At 47.4% G+C, this 18878-nt stretch overlaps 1 protein-coding gene across 1 annotated transcript in view; it reads right to left on the minus strand.

The window, feature by feature from the left end:
- The window catches only part of KLHL6 (kelch like family member 6), a 66265-nt gene that overhangs the window by 14752 nt on the left and 32635 nt on the right, over nucleotides 1-18878 (minus strand). Inside the window, exon 3 of the mRNA XM_075555610.1 lies at nucleotides 4048-4497. Coding sequence (XP_075411725.1) covers nucleotides 4048-4497 — 450 coding nt within the window. The remainder of the gene's footprint in view (nucleotides 1-4047; nucleotides 4498-18878) is intronic.

An 18878-nucleotide genomic window follows, 5' to 3' on the forward strand; every position in this document is an offset into this window, starting at 1 on the left:
GTTTTGCTTAAAAACTTGATAACCTAGGAAAATGAGCTGATTCCAGGAACCCAAGTGGAAGGCAAATTTTGAGAATGACGAGGGCACCGAATGTATAAGGGTGCTTTACTCAATTGATGTATGTATGGATTGTGATAAGAGTTGTATGAGCCCCAATAAAATGATTTATTAAATTTTTAAAAACTTGATAACCTATATGAAATGCAGACATTTCTTGGAAGACGCCAACTTCCAAAGCACATCCAAGCATGACTCTCAAAACCTCACTGCCATCAAGCTGATTCCAATTCATATAGGACAGTCCCAGGGGTTTCTGAAACTGGAAAGCTCTGCAAGGTAGAAAGCCTCATCATCTCTATAGCCCTATATCGATGAAAGAAATACAATTTGTATTCTAAAAAGAATCTCAAAGTGAAAGTGCCAGGTCCCGATAGCTTCACTGGTAAACATCTATGTACAAGTTATATTTTCAGAGTGAATAAATAAGCCATAGATCTGTGTTGGAAAAGAAAACAGAGCAAAGGAAAGTTTCCAGAGACAGACAATTTCTGAGCCCGCTGAGCTGTTCTCATGAACAAGACTTGGATGGATAAAAAAAAAATCAATCAACATCCAGGGAAGCACCTGTGAAGAATCGAATGACATACTTCACTGGGAAACAAACAAACAAACACAAAACAACCCTGCCTCTTCAAAGTTTTCAATGAAAAGATATCCCTGTGATAATGAAGGGGTGCCTGAGGACCCAAACTCTGGCTGTTTTCAACCATTTCATACCCACGTGAAGACGAGACAAGGAATAGGGAGGACAGGAGCAGCACTGACGTGTTCACATTGGTGGAGACTATTGACTGTATCACGGACGGTCAGAAGAGCAAATAAATCAGCCTTGGAAGAAATAAAACCAGCATGCTGTTTAGAAGCAAGGATGACTCGGCTTTGGACACGACATCAGTCAGGACAGCTGCCAACAAAGCACATTCACAGATGCAGAACATCTGTGAAAACCGGGGACCCTCAATGAGACGGGTGGACAGAGTTGGACCCCAGTCCCACAGGGAAATCAAACATACGGGTGATCGTGGAGATGGCTCGGGACTGAGCGAAATTTTGTTCTGTTGTGCATGGGATCTGACTCAGGGGCAGCTGGCAACAACGTATATGTGAGTGTCCATGTGCTCAGGCTGCTAAGCTATCCCTCTGTCATCACTCCCTAATGGTTTATTTCCTCTCCACTAAACCTTCAACGTGTAAAGATCTGAATTTAACATTTTCATCAGGGGTGGTTATTGAGAGACACTGAAACAGAGAGATCCGAAGGATCTGTGTATTCACCATCCTGGTGACCAGTTACACTTTCAATCAGTTTATTGAGGGCTTTGTGATACATAGCAGCAGTGGTAATGAACTGGTTACGGGTTGGGTTGCTAACCGCAAGGTCAATGGCTTGAAACTACCAGCAACTCTGAGGAACAGAGATGAGCCTTTCTCCTCCTGTTAAGAATTATAGTCTCAGGGTAGGGGGAGGGCAGGGGAAAGGAAGTGAATGCTAACAACCTCAGGGACAAGGAAACACCCAGTGATCCAAAATCAACAGCAAAGAGGTTGTAGGAGGCCTGGTCGGGCTTGATTAAGGGCAATGTAACTGAGAGGAATTGCTGAAAATGAAGGCTGAACATGATAGTGGGACAAGAGGAAAGTAAAAGGAAATAGAGGAAGGAACTAGGAGGCAAAGAGCATTTATAAAGATCTAAATACAGGCATGTACATATGTAAATATTTTTATATATTACGATGGAGAAATAGATCTATGTGCATATATTTATAGGTTGAGTATTAAGGTAGCAGATGGACATTGGGCCTCTACTCAAGTATTTCTTCAATGCAAAAACACTTTGTTCTACTAAACTAGCATTCCATGATGCTCACCTTCCCCACATGATCGCTGAAAACAAAGCGGGTACATAAGCAAATGTGGTGAAGAAAGTGATGGTGCCCGGCTATCAAAAGATATAGCATCTGGGGTCTTAAGGACTTGAAGATAAACAAGTGGTCATCTAACTGAGAAGCAACAAATCCCACATGGAAGAAGCACACCAGCCTGTGTGATCATGAACCTGTGTTGATAGGATCGGTATCAGGCATCAAAAAAAAAAATCATGTCATTGTGAATGAGGGGGAGTGTGGAGTGGAGATTCAAAGCCCATCTGTAGGCAACTGGACATCCCCTTACAGAAGGGTTACAGGGAGGACCTGAGCCAGTCAGGGTGCAGTATAGCACCGATGAAACATACAACTTTCCTCTACTTCTTTAATGCTTCCTGCCCCTTACTATCATGATCCCAATTCTACCTTACACATATGGCTAGATCAGAGCATGTACACTGGTACAGATCAGAGCTGGAAACACAGGGAATCCAGGACAGATAACCCCCTCAGGACCAATAATGAGAATAGAGATTCCAGGAGGGTAAGGGGAAGGTGGGGGAGAAAGGAGGAATTGATCACAATGATCTATATATAACCCCCTCCCTGGAGGATGGATAATAGAAAAGTGGGTGAAGGGAGACATCGGACAGTGTAAGACATGAAAAAATAATAATAATTTATAAATTATCAAGGGTTCATGAGGGAGGGAGAGTGGGGGGAAGGAGGGGAAAAATGAGGAGCCAATACCTACAGCTCAAGCAGAAAGCAAATGTTTTGAAAATGATGATGGCAGCAAATGTACAAATGTGCTTGACACAATGGATGGGTATTCAGATTGTGATAAGAGTTGTACGAGCCACAAATAAAATTATTTTTTAAAAAGAATTATAGTCTCAGAAACCTGCAGGGGCAGTCCTGCCCTGTCCTATAGGGTCACTATAGGATCAAGATGAGCTAGAATTGACTCGATGGCAGTGAGATGGTTTTGTTTTAGGTTCTTGTGGTACATACACACATGTACACACAAACATACTCTCAGGGACTCTGTCACGTTCAAGGGATAAAGAAAAAAAATCCAATAAGACAAGTTTCCTGCCACATCACAAGCTTCTAGTGTAGAGATTGTTACAGATGAGGAGGTTGTGGTTAGCAGGAGGGGTGGTTAGGGGCCGTTTAGTGACGAGGTTCCCTAGCAAAGGGGAACCTGAACGGAAGAAAAGGCGTTAGTTAGGTGAAGGAGAGGAAACAGCATTTGGCCAGCACCTCCCTGGCCTGGGGGCTGAGAAGGCACTTCCACTCTGGCAACCTGTGGCAGGATGCAGATGCTGTAAGATGACCAGGCAGGGGGCAAGGAAATGCGGAGAGGGTAGGCCGTGTGCGCTAACTGGAAGGACAGGGCTTAACAGAGTGATGGGGAGTGGGGGAAGAGGGACATCTCCAGAGTGAGATGATAGGGTGAGTGATGGTCTAAAGCAGCTAGAGGGAGGCCCAGCGAGAGACAGGGAGGTGAGTTGTGAAGGATTTTCAGACATTCAAGATGAAAACATAATGAGAGGCTGAAACAAGTCAGAAGAGAGCTCAGAAACTTAAGGTTTCGCCCAATTGGCCACCCTAGGAAAGCAGCCTCCACCCTGCCAATTCCTTTAGTCCACATGTCACCCCTCCCCACCCCCATTCTTACACAGGAAGAGGAAGGGTGGGCCCTGCATAGCACGGTGCAAAGAGATTTCTGTGTCTCTCCTAATGATCTCAAGAAGTGCCTGAAAGTGCCGCTGGCCCCATTGGGCAGATCGGGGATCCAGCTCGTAGGAGCCCTGGTGGAGCGGTGGTTACATGTTGGGCTGCTAACTGCAAGGTCCACAGTTCAAAGCCACCCGAGAGAAAGACAAGGCTTTCTCCTCCTGTAAAGACTGACAGTCCCACAAACCCGCAGGGGCCGTGTTCTACACTGTGGCAGAGGAGACTCATGGCAACAAGTCTGATTTGTTTGGGGTTTTTTGAACACTGCTGAACTCAAATTACCGCGTGTGAACCAACCCCACGGAGGGACACATCCCTGCCCGTCCTGATGAAACACAGCCCTGTTTGAATGCCGTGCCCCCCTCCTTTGCAACTCACCTCATTCCCAGAGAGGTGGTACATCCTGGCTTCCTGGAGCAGCGGGAAGGCCTCGGGGCACTGCCTGATGAGAGGGTCCGCTTCCACCGTCTCCACGAAGTACCAGGGGTCCAGCAGCGGCAAGCGCACGTGCTCCAGCACGTAGGGGAGCAAGCAGAGCCTTTCCGACGGTTTGTGTCGGACCCAGCTCAGCACCGTCTCAAACACCTGCACCTCGTCGGTCACGTAAAGGTCGTCGCTCTTCAAGATGTGGTACAGCGTGTCCACAGGGAGTTCAAGGATCTCCTCCGAGCTCAGAATCTGCACAAAGTTTTGCACGATGTAACTCTGCACCTGCGTCTTCAGGCTGTCCAGGGAGTGGGTGTCTGCCAGCCTCAGGATGCCGACACAGTTTTCTGGGTTCAAGGCTTCCGTGAGGAAGCTGGCACAGGCGTCCACCATCCGCAGGAACTAAAGGAACAAAATGGGGTGCGGGGTGGGGGTGGGGAGAGGGCAAAGTAGAAAATGGTTAGTCTACAGGATGCATAGCAGACAGTTGTGTAGAATAGCAAAGAATATAAATACACCCCCAGTGTCTAACCATAGGTAACTCCCTAAATATTGTATAGTACAACCGGATGGTAGACAGCTGTGTAGCTTTTAAAAAAATGGATTGTAAAAGAACATTAAATTATCTCAAATGGTCCTAAGGTAGTAGGTCTAAGAATCTCTTCACTGAACCGAGTCAAGCCTCGATGTAACGGACAATTTCTAGAGGGAAAAGAAGCATTTGAAATGACACCAGGTGGAAGATTCACACCGGTCTGGACGGTGGGGTTTCTGCATTACAAGTGAGCCCATTTCTTCAACTACCACATAACAAGGGGGTAAACTGAGTCAGAAAGGAGGGGAGGAGCTGAAGGTGAAGACGCGATACACTTCAATCTATGGACTTTGCTTGGCCTTCTGATTGGAACAACTAAACTTAATAGATGCACCACATTTTCACAATGACTAATATTTGAATGACATGGATAACATTTGAGTTCTGAGATGGACCCTAGAAGCAATTGATCTTAATTTTAAATATGATGATGTGGTGGTTATATTTTTAAAAACTTTTCTGCTTTTAATACCAAACCTAAAAACCCTCTGCCCTCGGCTTAATGCTGACTCACAGCGACCCCCTGAGGGGTTCTGAGACTGTAACTGTTTCCCGGAGTAGAAAACTCAGCCTTTCTCCCGCGGAGCTGCTGGTGGTTTCAAACTGCCAACCATGCAGATCGCAGCCCATTGTGTAACCGCTACCCCACCAGGGCTCCTTTTTCTAATTCATACGACCTTATTTGCAAAAGAAACGGGAGAAATAACTTTATAAAATCGTATGTATATCATGACCTTATTTTTACAAGGAAAAGTAACGAACAAACAAAATAGATCTAGAGAAAGGAAGGAGGCCATCCTCTCTCAGGTATCTTGTAAGGTATCCTGTTAGGTGACCAGATTTTAACATTGGCCAAGCGGGACACCATTGATAAAACTCATATCCTGGAGAAATAGCCACATGGCAGCTGAAAACCGTAGACCCTAGCTTGTTGTGCATTCTTTGCAAAAATTGGGCCTTTTTTAAAACGCCGCGGGACGCAGGAAAATTTGTTAAAAATCGGGACTTTCCCGCCAAAAGCAAGACGTCTGGTCACCTTTTCTTAGGGCAGATTATGCTTCAGTAAGAAACAGCCCCCAGATCCCAAAGGCTTACACCAGAAGTGCCTATTTCACACTCCCACTGTGTGCCTTCACGGCAGGCGGGGTCTCTTCTTTCTGGAACAGAGGATGACAGAAACAGCCCTGAGGTAAACCACTCTCATGCAGGAGGAGAACAACGTGGCAGATGCACGAAAGCTCTTGAAGTGTCTACTCGCAAGTGACTTGTGCCATTTCCACTCCCACTTCACTGCCGCGTGGCAATGTGTGCAGCCAGTACTATTCCTTTTTAAGTCTCATTGGCATATAATTCACAGATGCTACAATTCAACAGTCACATCAAGAGAGCTGTCCAAGCACCACCACAATCGGTGTAGAACCTTTCCTTCGTTCTTGTGCTCATCATTGTCACATCATTATTAGCAACGTCCCCCCAACATCCCCAGCCAAACCCCACAAACTAACACCAAACACACTCGCCGCCCTGAAGTTGACACCGACTCAAAGTGGCCCAGCAGGACCCAGTTCAGAGACTGTAACTCTCTGGGGGAGCAGAAAGCCCTGTCTTTCTTCCACGGAGAGTCTGGTGGCTTCAAATTGCCAACCTTGTGGGTCGCAGTCCGAGGACCCCCCGGGTTCTCCATTATGCCAAGGCTATACTAGTCTAGTTACTGTCTCTACGGGGTCACCTAACCTGGATTTCATGTACAGAAAAACATTTTAAAAACAAACAAACAATAATAATAAAGTAAAAGAAAGGAAAAACCTCAAGTGAAAAGAAAGCAAGAAATATTATAAACTAGAAGAAATGTTAAATGGATCAAAAGTTAAGGTGTTGAATTTTTGTCCCGTCTGCATCTGTAATGATCCACTTTCCAATGTTCTCTGCATGACAGTGATAAAGCCCGTCAGACACTGGCTCCACAGACGAGACAGAGATCATAAAATATGCCACACCCTCTAAGAAGATGACATGGATTTGTTCCTTATTTTTGTCTACTTGAGTACTTTGAAATCCTCTATCATGAGTAAGTACCACTGTGGTGATGCAGTGGTTAAGTGTTGAGTTGCTAACTGCAAGGTAAACAGTTCAAAACCACTAGCTGCTCAGCGGGAGAAAGATAAGGCTTTCTATTCCAATAAAGAGCGGTCGCCTCAGAAACCCACCGGGGCCATTCGAGCTGTTCCTTTAAGGTGGCTGTGAGTTGGAATTGATTCAATGGCAGAGAGTTTGGGTTTGGGGTTATATACACAAGACAAAAAGTTGATCATTTCAACATATTTTCCACGGTCCAATTCAGGAGCATGAATAACTTTCATCATACTGTGCACCCATCCCCACAGGCAGGATCCCTTTTTGTAATTAAGAGTTAATTTAGAAAACGATTGCTTGATCCTTGTATCCTGCTTTTAAATTTGCATCATTTTCCTCACAATGAGGTCCTGGGCTCTGCGGCAGCACTGTCAACTCTCCTCTATCACTTAATGTCCACTTTACACATGACCTAGTGGCCTAATGTCCCAAATGCATCTGGTCATTTTGGGTCATAGTTCTTGGAAGCTTAGCTCTGAATAACTAATCTCTAATCTCCCCTGCTGGCCCTCTGGGTGTCCCGTGGGGTCTAGTTCTCAGTGTTCTTGGATTGCTCAAGTTATGAAACCGGGGAGGGAAGGCAGGCTGAGTGGGCAGGGCCAGGAGAAAGGACAGACCCCGCCAGGGAGAGGACAGCAGGCAGTGGAGAGGCTCTGGTGATAGGAGATGGAGGTAGCAGGGCTTGGGAGCCTGAGGGTTATGGGGTTGGGGGTGGGGGACGGGCAGGACTGGTCTTAAAGTAGATCAAGTAGGCTGGGTCTCTAACCTTCACCCCAGAGCATACTAGGGGGACACACCCCTGATTTTTGCATCCGTTCCATTGCAAACTATGAGCTTCTCGTGTCTGACCACATCGTCCAATGGTCAGTTTTGAAATCCCAGGCACTGCACGGTCGGAGAGAGCCTGAGCCCTGCCCCACCTGCTCAGCCTGCTGGCCCCAGGCGCCTGCAGCTCTGCTCCCCACAGGAGCCACTGTGAAGACAGTTGAGACCGAGGAGTTGAACACCTGTGCCATCTCCAGATTTTTCGTTCAGAGAGTGGAAATATGCAACTGAGGCTAAGTCCCGTGAAGCTGTCACCCTATCTGGCCCTGCCCACAAAGACGTTCTAAGAGGAAACTCACACCCAAAGGTACAAAACAACATGCCCGGCTTGTGTACGAGGGGGAAATGAGATATGCAAAAATGGCAAATACAGTGGCTTAGAGATAGATGAATGGAAAATGTCTAAGTGGAAAGAAGTGTGTCTCCATCAGTTCTGAGCTTCAGTGACTCTAGGTGATTTACCTGCACTGTTAGCATGTCTACGCATCTAAAGAGATCGCCTAATTGCACAGGGAAAGGATTTGGCTTCTATCGTTCATCCTCTCTGTTTGGGAAGATGCCGTGAAGTGGGCAAATGATGGTCATCAGCTACCAAGCATTGTCCCTTGTACTCACTAATTGGCCCCTGGAAAAGCCCAGGAATAAAGCTCCTTTACTCTGTTACTCCGTTACTCCTGGGTCACCTCAACCTGCTCTTCCTGTTGTGTAACCTTTGCCCTCGGGTGGTTGGATCCCGGGGTGCTCACACACAGTGTCCTCTGCAAACTCTAGTCCCACAAAAATGCCTCTTGGATAAACAAATGCTTGCAGGCAATCATAGTGATTCATAGACTCTCGGTGCCCAGTTATTGACTCCAGACTTAACAGATGGGAAGGCAGCAGTCCTGTGTGCATAGGGTGATGACACGTACGGTCACTTCCTCCTTCTTGAGGGAAACTGAAAGGACCTTCACAATTAAAAATGGGGTGAGGTACCCTGGCCCCCGCCTCAAAGCAGGGCTCTGGGGTCCGACTTGCAGGAGTCGGGAGAGGGGAATATTAGCAAAGAGTCATGTGGGAGAAAGCTGCCGCAGCTGAGCAAACGGCGTGAGGATTCAAAGGCTCCACGGGAGAGCTTAGCAGGTGTTTGGAGGAGGCCAACAGACCAATCTGGGGTTCCATCAGGGATGAGTGAGATTGTAGCCAGCCTCGAGAAGGAAGACTACTAGTACTTGCTTCCGATTTAGACCGGGGAATCACAGAACTGTGTTACATAGCACACACATGTCACAGTCGTCGTTTTACACTACCGGGGTGTACTGCAACCTGCAGTGTGGATTACAACTCCGTGTACAGAAAAAGGGAAAGCCCCACACCTGGACCCGTAGGTGACCCCATGGTCAACAGAGGAAAGAGTGACGTGGTGAAGGATCTCATCTTGCTTGGAGCACGATCAATATTCACGGCGGCGGCAGCCAAGGGATCAAAGGGCGGAGTCTGCTGGACAAGAGCTCTTGAAGGGGTTCTAAGGGAAGGATGTCGCTTTGACTGCAGACAGGTTTCATTCTAAGTCAGTGCCTGCTTACGAAGAAAGAAAGAAGAGGAAAGGGATGGCAAAGGGGAAAGAAAGGAAGTAAAAAGCAAGTGAGGAGGTAGAGAAATCCTACCCAACCACGAGGTTCTTTTTCTAAGGCCCCTTCTTGCCTGGATGACTCTTCTAATTCTTCACCATGAAGTCAATGTCTCCCTCCTCTGTGATTCACGTGGCAACCGACCTGCCCGTCCTGTGACGTGACTTTACATGTCTGCCTCGTGCTACGGCCTGCTTCAACAAGCATCTCAAAGACAGGCGCTGGGCCGTCTGTGTGTTTGTTTCCAGCAGCATTTAGCACAAGCCTTGCAGAATAAAGGAAAGGGAAGAGGGAGAGACGGAACGAGGAATGTCTTTCAGACACCTGGTACGTACCTAGATCTGTGCGAGACCATTCCCCACTATTGTGTCCCACAAATAAATACAAGAGGTGCGTATGAGTGTATTACCATTTGGAAAAAGGACGGGACTGAGCATGTTGTTCACAGTCCCACAGCTAGTAGGTGGCAGAAATGATGCTCAAAATCACTGCTAACTAACTTCTCGTTCAGCATCTTTCTGTCTCTGTAACTTGCTGCTTGCTGAGCTCACAAGCACCAGGAGATTTGGAAGACGTAGCTTTAAGAGGACAAGGCTGGGCGAGCGGCCTCCCTTGGTCCTACTACAAGCTTCCAGAGACATCTTTAGTATGAGAGGTGGAGGGTCACAGGACACGATCCCAATCAATGATTGGAAATATGCTGATGGGCAGAGCAGCTATGCGGATGAGAAATTATTTTCTTCTTCTTTTTTTAACTTTTTCAAACCCAAGATTATTTAAGATTTTTAGGGTAACTTGCTTGTTTCATCCTGCTCCCAAAAGCACATGAACTTGTTTACGAACGCTGTGCGATGAGAGATAATGGTAACAGACAGCCAAGTTCCTGTTTGCGGAGGGGTGGGGGGGGGGGGCGCGTGTGTGAACAGAAGGCTGCAGCCAGGCACCTGACTCTTGAACAGGGAGACCGAAAATACAATCAAAGAAACCACTTGAGACACAACTGCAGTTCCCACGAGAAGTGGATGCCTCAAAGAGAACATGCCCCCTCCCCCGTCGCCCCCCCCCCTGCTCTGCTTTCCTTTCATGGTCCCCAAAACCTGCGGTCCTAAGAGGTTCCACCAGGGCAGTACTACATCGCTCAAATGAGTGAGTTCTCCAAATCCCACTCTGGAATAACCGAAGTCCTGTTTGGTCTGAATCAGCAATCCCATGACCCATTTGTCATCTGGAAAATGCCGTCCACAGGTCACCATTGACCTAACTGTCCATCCTGACCTCTCTTCCGCCTTCCTCGGGGATGCACCCAGCTCCAGCTCCATGGGAACATGCCCTCCATTCTCCCAGGATGGCCTCTGCTCCCTCCAGACTGTGCATCCTCGCTCCAGACTTGGCTGAGAGCCCGGCTGGCTCCTCACTGGGAAAGGGGAAGCTAAAAGGGGAAGATCTACTCCCTGAGGCAAGGCAGGTTCTGGAGACTGAATGGACTATGGAACCAGACCCATCTCAGGAGTACAGTCATGAGGGAAAAGAAAAGGGCAGTTCCAAAGAGGGCAGCGAGCTTGACTCAAATTTAGGCAACAGAAAGCCCTCGAGTCTCCCGGGGAGATCATGGGAGTCCCCCAAAACCAACAGGACTCAAGAGGGGATCTACATGGAGATTCCAGAGTCAGTGGCGTAACTGAGAGTGAGAGACGGAACTCAGGGACAATGAAGGTCAGGAAGGAACATTGCTGTCAGGTTAAATGGAACGATTGTGACTGGGACGTCGTAGATGATGCTCAGGATGTGTGTGTGTGTGTGTGTGTGTGTGTGTGTGTGTGTGTGAGAGAGAGAGAGAGAGAGAGAGAGAGAGACAGAGAGACAGGAGGGTGTGTGTGTGTGTGTGAGAGAGAGAGAGAGACAGAGAGACAGAGAGACAGGAGGGTGTGTGTGTGTGAGAGAGAGAGAGAGAGAGACAGAGAGAAAGGAGGGTGTGTGTGTGAGAGAGAGAGAAAGGAGGGTGTGTGTGTGTGTGAGAGAGAGAGAGAGAGAGAGACAGAGACAGAGAGAAAGGAGGGTGTGTGTGTGTGTGTGTGTGTGTGTGTGTGTGTGTGTGAGAAAGGAGGGTGTGTGTGTGAGAGAGAGAGAGAGAGAGAGAGAGAAAGGAGGGTGTGTGTGTGTGTGTGTGAGAGAGAGAGAGAGAGAGAGAGAGAGAGAGAGAGAGAGAGAGGAGGGTGTGTATGTGTGAGAGAGAGAAAAGAGGGTGTGTGTGTGAGAAAGGAGGGTGTGTGTGAGAGAGAGAGAGAAAGGAGGATGTGTGTGTGAGAGAAAGGAGTGGGGATAATGGGGAACACAAGGCAGAAAAGTCAAATCCAAGTCCTTCAGGAGCAGGTCCATGGAAGAGAGAGCTGCATCAGTTAAGGGGGGCGGGGGGAGGGTGGCGCAGAGAAGACTGAGAACTCAAAGTCTTTGCTGACAAGATCTCTCTGCCTGCAATCCCTTCCCCCAGCCTTATTGCCACAGGTAGACATCCTACGCATTCTAGGATGTCTAGTTCAAAACTGCCTTCCTCAGAGTCATGGCTGCTTGGTCCCTCGGCTCTCCTCCTATCTTCTACTTGGTTTGTCCACTGGGTGGGAAGGTCCGGGGGAATCCATCGTTTAGAGGCTTTGGAACGGCGGGTGGAAAGAGGGGTGGAGAGTCAGAAATTCCAGCTTTAGGCCCCGGGGCATCACTCCTTCACTTTTTAAGGGAATTTCTCTGAGGCACAGTTTCCTCACCCAGAGAATGTTAAGGGTTCATCTTATGGGTTCATTGTGAGGGTGTGACCTGGCCCGATCACTCACACCATGTTACCAACACCAAATGGACCCATACAGGGGAAGCAAGATGATCAATTGCTATATAAGTATGATCGGTGTTTACAGTTTTACCTGTAGTACCCAGGATCCTTCCTCACGCAGTCCCTTGCACACAATGGGTGCTTAGTCAGTTGTGGGGTTAGATAGAGGTAAATCCCAAATCTTGTAGCACCGGGCATTTACGTCTAGCCCAAACCGCACATCTCACTTTCTGTGTCCACAAACGCTGGGCCAACGAGTGCAGCCCAAGCTACAGCATGTGTTATTCTAGGAAGAGGGCACCGTGGACAAAAGAAGGCGAGTCTTGGTTTTTGCATTTCTATACAGAATTTCAGAAAGCATACTAGAAAAATGTCTTCAGGAGAAACCCCCACTGCTAGTCATCATCTGGGCCTTTGAGCTTCGGCCGTCTGCTCCTTAGGGATTCGAGACAGAAAGTTCATAGGACAACAGTAGAGAGTAGGGGCATGGAGGATCCATAACAGTCCGCTTCTCCCACTCCGGAAGAGATACAATTCCAAGGAAGAGCCTATCCACGGAGTAAGAAGCAGGATCTTCTGAGATAATGAAGGGGGTCCCGAGAGGAGGCCCGGAATCCTGTCTCCCAATCTAGGCCATCAATCTGAAGTAACGCGGCCCGGTTGTAGACACCCTAGAACAAAAGAGGACATGCTTGGATTGCCAAACGGAACATTTGAAAAGTTAAGTAACCAGCCGGTATGGCAGCCGCAGAAGAGGAACTGGAATGGGTTTGTTTCTAGACCAAGGACCCCAAGCCACTCTAAGTTCCCTGTGGTCACAGAGAAGCACGGGACAGTTTCTCATGTGGCCCCAGCAAGCCAGCCGGTCACTGGTCTGTCCCACGGATCCCTCACCTAGATAGATCTTATCTCATCCATAGAGGTCATCGGCCTATATTAAAAAATTAATATAAAATAAGCAATGTCTCCTCAAACAGCTACCGCCAAAGAAGCTAGGTCACGGTCCCTGGAGGCATGTGGCAGTACATGTGGGGTCTCAGCAGGCCCAGACCCCATGACCAGGCTCCCGTTTGGGGTCTTAGCAGGCCCAGACCCCATGACCACGCTCCCATCCAGTGTCTCCCCTACTTTGTTCATGGAAGACCCTAAACAAGACTCAGCTGATTCGCCATTTCACTTTTAAGCTTCCACGGGGTTGCTCTGTATCTTGGGGCTCCTTCCCTCCCACGTCTAAATGCAGGGAAATGATGGTCTCGCTGGCTTCCCATTTCCTCGCTCACCTGCTGATAACCACCCAGCCTTTCGTCAGCTGTGAGTTCTGTTGTTCACTAAACAATGAATGTGATGCACTTCATAAAGTTTGCCAAATAAATGATCAAGTTTGAAAATCTTATGACAGCCAATGCCCTAGGTCAATAATGTCGACCTGCCTTGGTTTCTAGAACCCAGCTGCTAAGAGGTCCCATGACAAAACGGAGGATTCTTTGTTTCTCTAGAAGCCCCTGGTGCATCGTGGTTGAGCTGCTGACCACGAGGTCAGCTGTTCAAACCCATCACCTGCTCTGTGGGAGAAAGATGAGACTGTCGACTCCCATTAAAATGTTAGGTCTTGGAAACCTAAAGAGGTACCCTGTTTCCCCCAAAATAAGACAGTGTCTTATATTAATTTTTGCTCCCAAAGATGCGCTAGGTCTTATTTTCAGGGGATATCGTATTTCTCCATGAAGAAGAATACGGTACACATTTATTGTTTTATTAAAAGAGACCTCACACTTCCTGTCTGCTCCAGCTGTGCTGCTGCCTGGTGGTGCCTGCCGCTACGGTCCAGAGTCCAGAGTTACGGTAGCTTTGGGGGGGGGCTTATTTTCGGGGGTTGCCTTATATTTCAGTGAGAGGCAAAACTGTAAGTAGGTCTTATTTGGGGAGATGTCTTACTTTCGGGGAAACAGGGTAGCTCTACCCCATCCTACGGGGTCTCTCTGAGTCAGCTGAATGGAAGCGAGCTCGGTTTTAAGCTATTGCTGCTCTGGAGTCCAGGCTGCTGGTTTTCACCTCAAAGGGCCCTGCCTCGTGTGTAAGCAAGGTCAAGGGGCCTTACTCATAGGGGTTTCCTGCCTTAAACCAACTGAGAGAAAACACGGGTCTTACAATTATTGGTCAGTAAATCACGGCCAGTTCACAGCAGAGTTTCTCTGGTGAGCCCCCAATCACAGTCCTTGCCACCCCCAACGTGGCCTCTGGAAGGCAATCGTCCCAGTCCACGCCACAGCCAAGTGGTGTGTCCACTGGCCAGGAGCCAGGTAAAGTGGCCTAGGGTGACAAGCTCCTCTACTCCAACCTGACAGCGGTGATCGGCTTGGCCAATCAAGTTCTCTCTCTCTGAGCTGGGGAATTCTGGGAGAGAAGCAATCAGTGGGTAACAGGAAGAGACTAACAGAAAGCCTAAAAAGAGAAGCCGAGGCTGAGAAAGCCGCTGAGTCACATCAGTGGTTAAGGATTAAGGAACCTTGCTGGGTGGAGTGGGGGCAGAAGAGAATCTGACTTCTGTTGGTTTCAGTGCCACAAAGATCGTGTCGGCCCCCAGGGGGCCTGGAAACAAGAGGAGAAGCCAACTCTAGCACATGGTGCTCCTCGGAGAGCACTGACAACTGGCCTCCAGCCTCTGTGCAGACCACTGCAGTGATCAGGAACCATAGGAACCCGATGAAATCGTGCCAGCATTGTCTTTTCAAATCCAAATTTTGAAGCAAAGACTCAGGGGGAGCTTTAAATGTTCCCACCATTAAGGGGCAACCCAGTTGAGTCTAAGCACAAACTATCCAAAGTAGAGACGAACAGACAACTGCCAGGAAGAAACGCCTACTGGGCATCTGTTAGGTGCCAGATAGATACCAAAATCAGCCTCCTTTCATTCTCAGAAGAGCCCGCATTGCAAGGCAGGTATTATTACCGCCCCAGTCTTGTACGTGAGCAGGTTGAAGCTCACTTCAAGTAGCTTGACGAGGGCTGCACAGTAAATCAGGGACCAAAGCAGGATTTAAACCCAGGTCAGCCTGACTCAAAGGTCCTTGTTCTTTCTACTCTCTTATTCGGCTTTGTGAGAGACAATGACAGGAAACTAGGCATGGCTCGGCTCTCCCGTAAAGAGTGACAATCCCAGAAACCCCCAGGGCAGTTCTATCCTGTCCTCTGGAGTTGCTATGAGTCAGCATCGACTCGGTGGCAGTGAGGGACATGGTACTTTAACAATAGTATGCAACCGTTGAAATCAACAATGTAGGTCTACCGGTAGTACCTGTATTGATCTGTATCAGTCTCCACAATAGAATGTGAAGCAAAAATAAGTAAGTAAATAAGATGCAAAATAATGTGTATAGTATGCCGACATTTGTGTTCAAAGAAATAGAGGCAATGAGTGGGTGCGCGCACCTATAGAGAGACTGGTATAGTTACAGGATATGAAGAACAGCAAGGCACCGGCCGACGGTGAAGATGTCAAAGTGTGGCACCGTCTTCTCTGTGTTTCCGGGTTTGGAACAGGCCGTGTGTTATTCACTCAGGAGAAGACGGACACACTGCTCTAGCCCACCAGAACGATTTCAGCCTGTTCCTTCTGGTACTTTCAAGCACGAATATATTCTTTTTAAAATTTAATTTAATTTTTTAATCATTTTAATCATCCATTGTCTCAACACATTTTACCTATGTTGCCATCATCATTTCAAAACATTTTCTTTCTACTTGAGTCCTTGATATCAGCTTATCCCCCCTCCCCCGCCTCTCTCCCGCCCTCATAAGTGCTTGATCATTTATAAATTATTGGGTTTTTTTCATGTCTTACACCGACCATTGTCTCCCTTCACCCACTTTTCTGTTGTATGTTCCCCTGGGAAGGGGTTCTATGTTGATCATTGTAATCGGTTCCCCTTTCTCCCCACCCACCCCTTCCCTTTCCCTCCTGGTATCGCTACTCTCATTATTGGTCCTGAGAGGTTTATCTGTCCTGGATTCCCTGTGTTTCCAGCTCTTATCTGTACCAGTGTACATGCTCTGGTCTAGCCGGATTAGTGAGTCAGAATTGGGGTCATGATAGTGGCAGGCAGGCAGGGGAGGGAGAGGGAGGAAACATTAAAGAACTAGAGGAAAGTTGTATGTTTCATCAGTGCTATACTGCACCCTGACTGGCTCATCTCTTCCTTGTGACCCTTCTGTAAGGGGATGTCCAATTGCCATGAACATATTCTTAATTGTCTGTGTTTAATTAAGACTTTTATGTGAGTAGACAAGAGGCAGTGAGAATCAGAACTTGGATTAAATAAATAGCCAGAAGCTAACAGGTTCTTGTCTTCATAGAAATTAACACTCATAGGAAAATGGAGTGAAATAGTCTCAGAAAGAAACTCTTTCTTGCCTCGTAAGCAAAAGGGATCTTGACAGTTTGTGGGGGAGAGAATACTAGAAGAGAGGAACCAGTAATAAACAGAGCTTGCCTCGAGCAAAGCTAGAGTGGGAGGAAAACCTCTCTGGCACCTCAGTGCCCCTGCCCTGCCCCCTGCCACATACCATCTGCTCTGCCTCTGCCCACTCGCTCACTAAAACCAGCCTCTCTTTGATACTCTACTTGGGGAAATGAAAAGGGGGAGAAGACGAAGAAGAAACTTTAATCCAAAATAAACTCAGCTGTATTAAAAATGTATATAGCCAAGCTGGAAACAAGATGGAATGAAATTATACGGGAATGTGTCTAGAATCAAACAATGGGGGAGACTTTTCTAAAAAACGAACCCCAGAGACAAAAATGACCAGGGCAATGACTGGCCTATCTGCCTGAGTTTGCGTTTTAGTTGTTTGCACATGAACAATATGACGAAAATTGGATCCAATTACAAATAGGGAAAAAATATGTGCAAGACGCATTACAAAAGGTTGGTATTGAATATATAAAGAGTTATTGGGAAAGAGTTTGAAAAAATAACACAACTGAAAAGAGAACAAGAAACAGAAACCCAAACTCTATCCTTGGTGAAACTGAGAAACATCAGCCACCCCAAACCACAGGGCACAACAAAACCTGGCCAGTGACCTTGCTGAAAGAAGGTCAAACACGCAGGGACGAAAGTCCTAAGAACCCTGAAAGGCGAGGTTAGGTAGAGGGCTGATAACAAGGAGTGGGCTTAAACAGAAGTTAGGCCTCCTGCTAACTCTAATCCCGTCCCATCGAGTGGACGCTGACTCTTAGTGGCCCTATAGGATAGGGTAGTACTGCCTCTGTGAGTTTCCGGGGCTCTGACACTGAATAGGAGTAGAAAGCCCCATCTCTCTCCCTGGAGCAGCTGGTGGTTTCGAACTCAGTCCCGTGATTAGCAGCCCAAAGTTTAAGCACTATGCCACCAGAGCTCCATTTTAGAAGTCCAGCAACCAATTCCTACCCCATGAAGAAGAAGATTTATTTTCTGTATTGGTGCAGATATCTTACTGAAATAAGAGTCATTGAGTAAAGATTTGTATTCACATCTCCTCCCAAGAGCAGACATCCTCATCTTTCTCTCCAAAAGTGACCTGTGGGTTTGAACTGGCAACCATGTGGTTTACCGCTCAACACCTACCTGACAGCACCACCAGGGCTCCTTACCCACACTTGCTGAAAGTAGGGAGAACGGGAAGCACTTGCCGATGAAGATCTAGGATTGCAGCCTTCAGTATGGATTGCGACTCGGTGTAAAGAAAACCAAAATCCTCACAACTGGACCAATAAGATACATCATGATAAATGAAGAAATCTTTTCTTTGAAGTTGCCAAAGATTTTGTCACACTGGGATCCACAAACAGTGTTCTTGGGAGCAGCATCAAGCGATCAAAGAACACAGGGGACTGGATAAATCTGCTGCTTTCGAGTACTGAAAAGCAAGGGTGTTCCTTGGAGCACTAAGGTGAGCCTGGCCCGAGCCAGTGTCTTTTCAATCACCTCCTATGTATGGGAAAGTTGGACACTGAATAAGGAAGGCTGAAGAAAAATCCATGCATTTGAAAGATGGTGCTGGAGAAAAATATAGAAAGTGCCGTAGACTGCCAAAGAACAACCAAATCTGCCTTGGAAGAAGAGTAGTCAGAATGCCCGTTAGAGGCAAAGATGGCAAGACTTCAGCTCATGTACTTTGAACATGTTGTCAATAGAGATCAATTCCTGGAGAAGGACATTGTGGTAGTTACATACTCTCACCTCAACTTGTGGACATTAAGAGTGAAGGGGTGAAGTCTAGCCTGTCAATCAGGTCATAGCCTAATCATGCTTCCTGTGGGCATGGTATTCTCATAAGGATTCTGGGAACTTCCTCTCTTTCTCGTGGGAGGTGGGCCACACACTCTCTCTGCTTCACCTTCCTGTTGAGGAGCCATGCTCAGAGAGCCAGAGGAACCAGTGCTGAGATGCTTCCACCAGAATTGGATCCACAAGACTTTACTCCCACCCGCCTGTGATCTTCCTGCATTTGGCATCATTACATGTGCTGTGTGAGTCTGAAGAGGAATTTATGGACTAGTATAAGACATATGGGCTAATATCATACACTCAAGATGTATTGACACAAGTATTTGGTGACTGGACACTATTTACACACACAGTGGGGGTTGGCAATAGGGCAAATCATTAAGTAATATTTATTCACAGCAACAGAGCCATGCCTACCAGATTAATTCATGTCATAATGAAGCAAGGAGGGCTTGGTAAGCTTACGGTGGCTCCAGGTCCCCATTCATTGGCCACTCTCAAGGCAAGAGATTCCAGCCAAAGCCCAACAT

Source organism: Tenrec ecaudatus, chromosome 8 (genome assembly GCF_050624435.1).
Source record: "Tenrec ecaudatus isolate mTenEca1 chromosome 8, mTenEca1.hap1, whole genome shotgun sequence".
NCBI classification, from domain to species: Eukaryota; Metazoa; Chordata; class Mammalia; order Afrosoricida; family Tenrecidae; genus Tenrec; species Tenrec ecaudatus.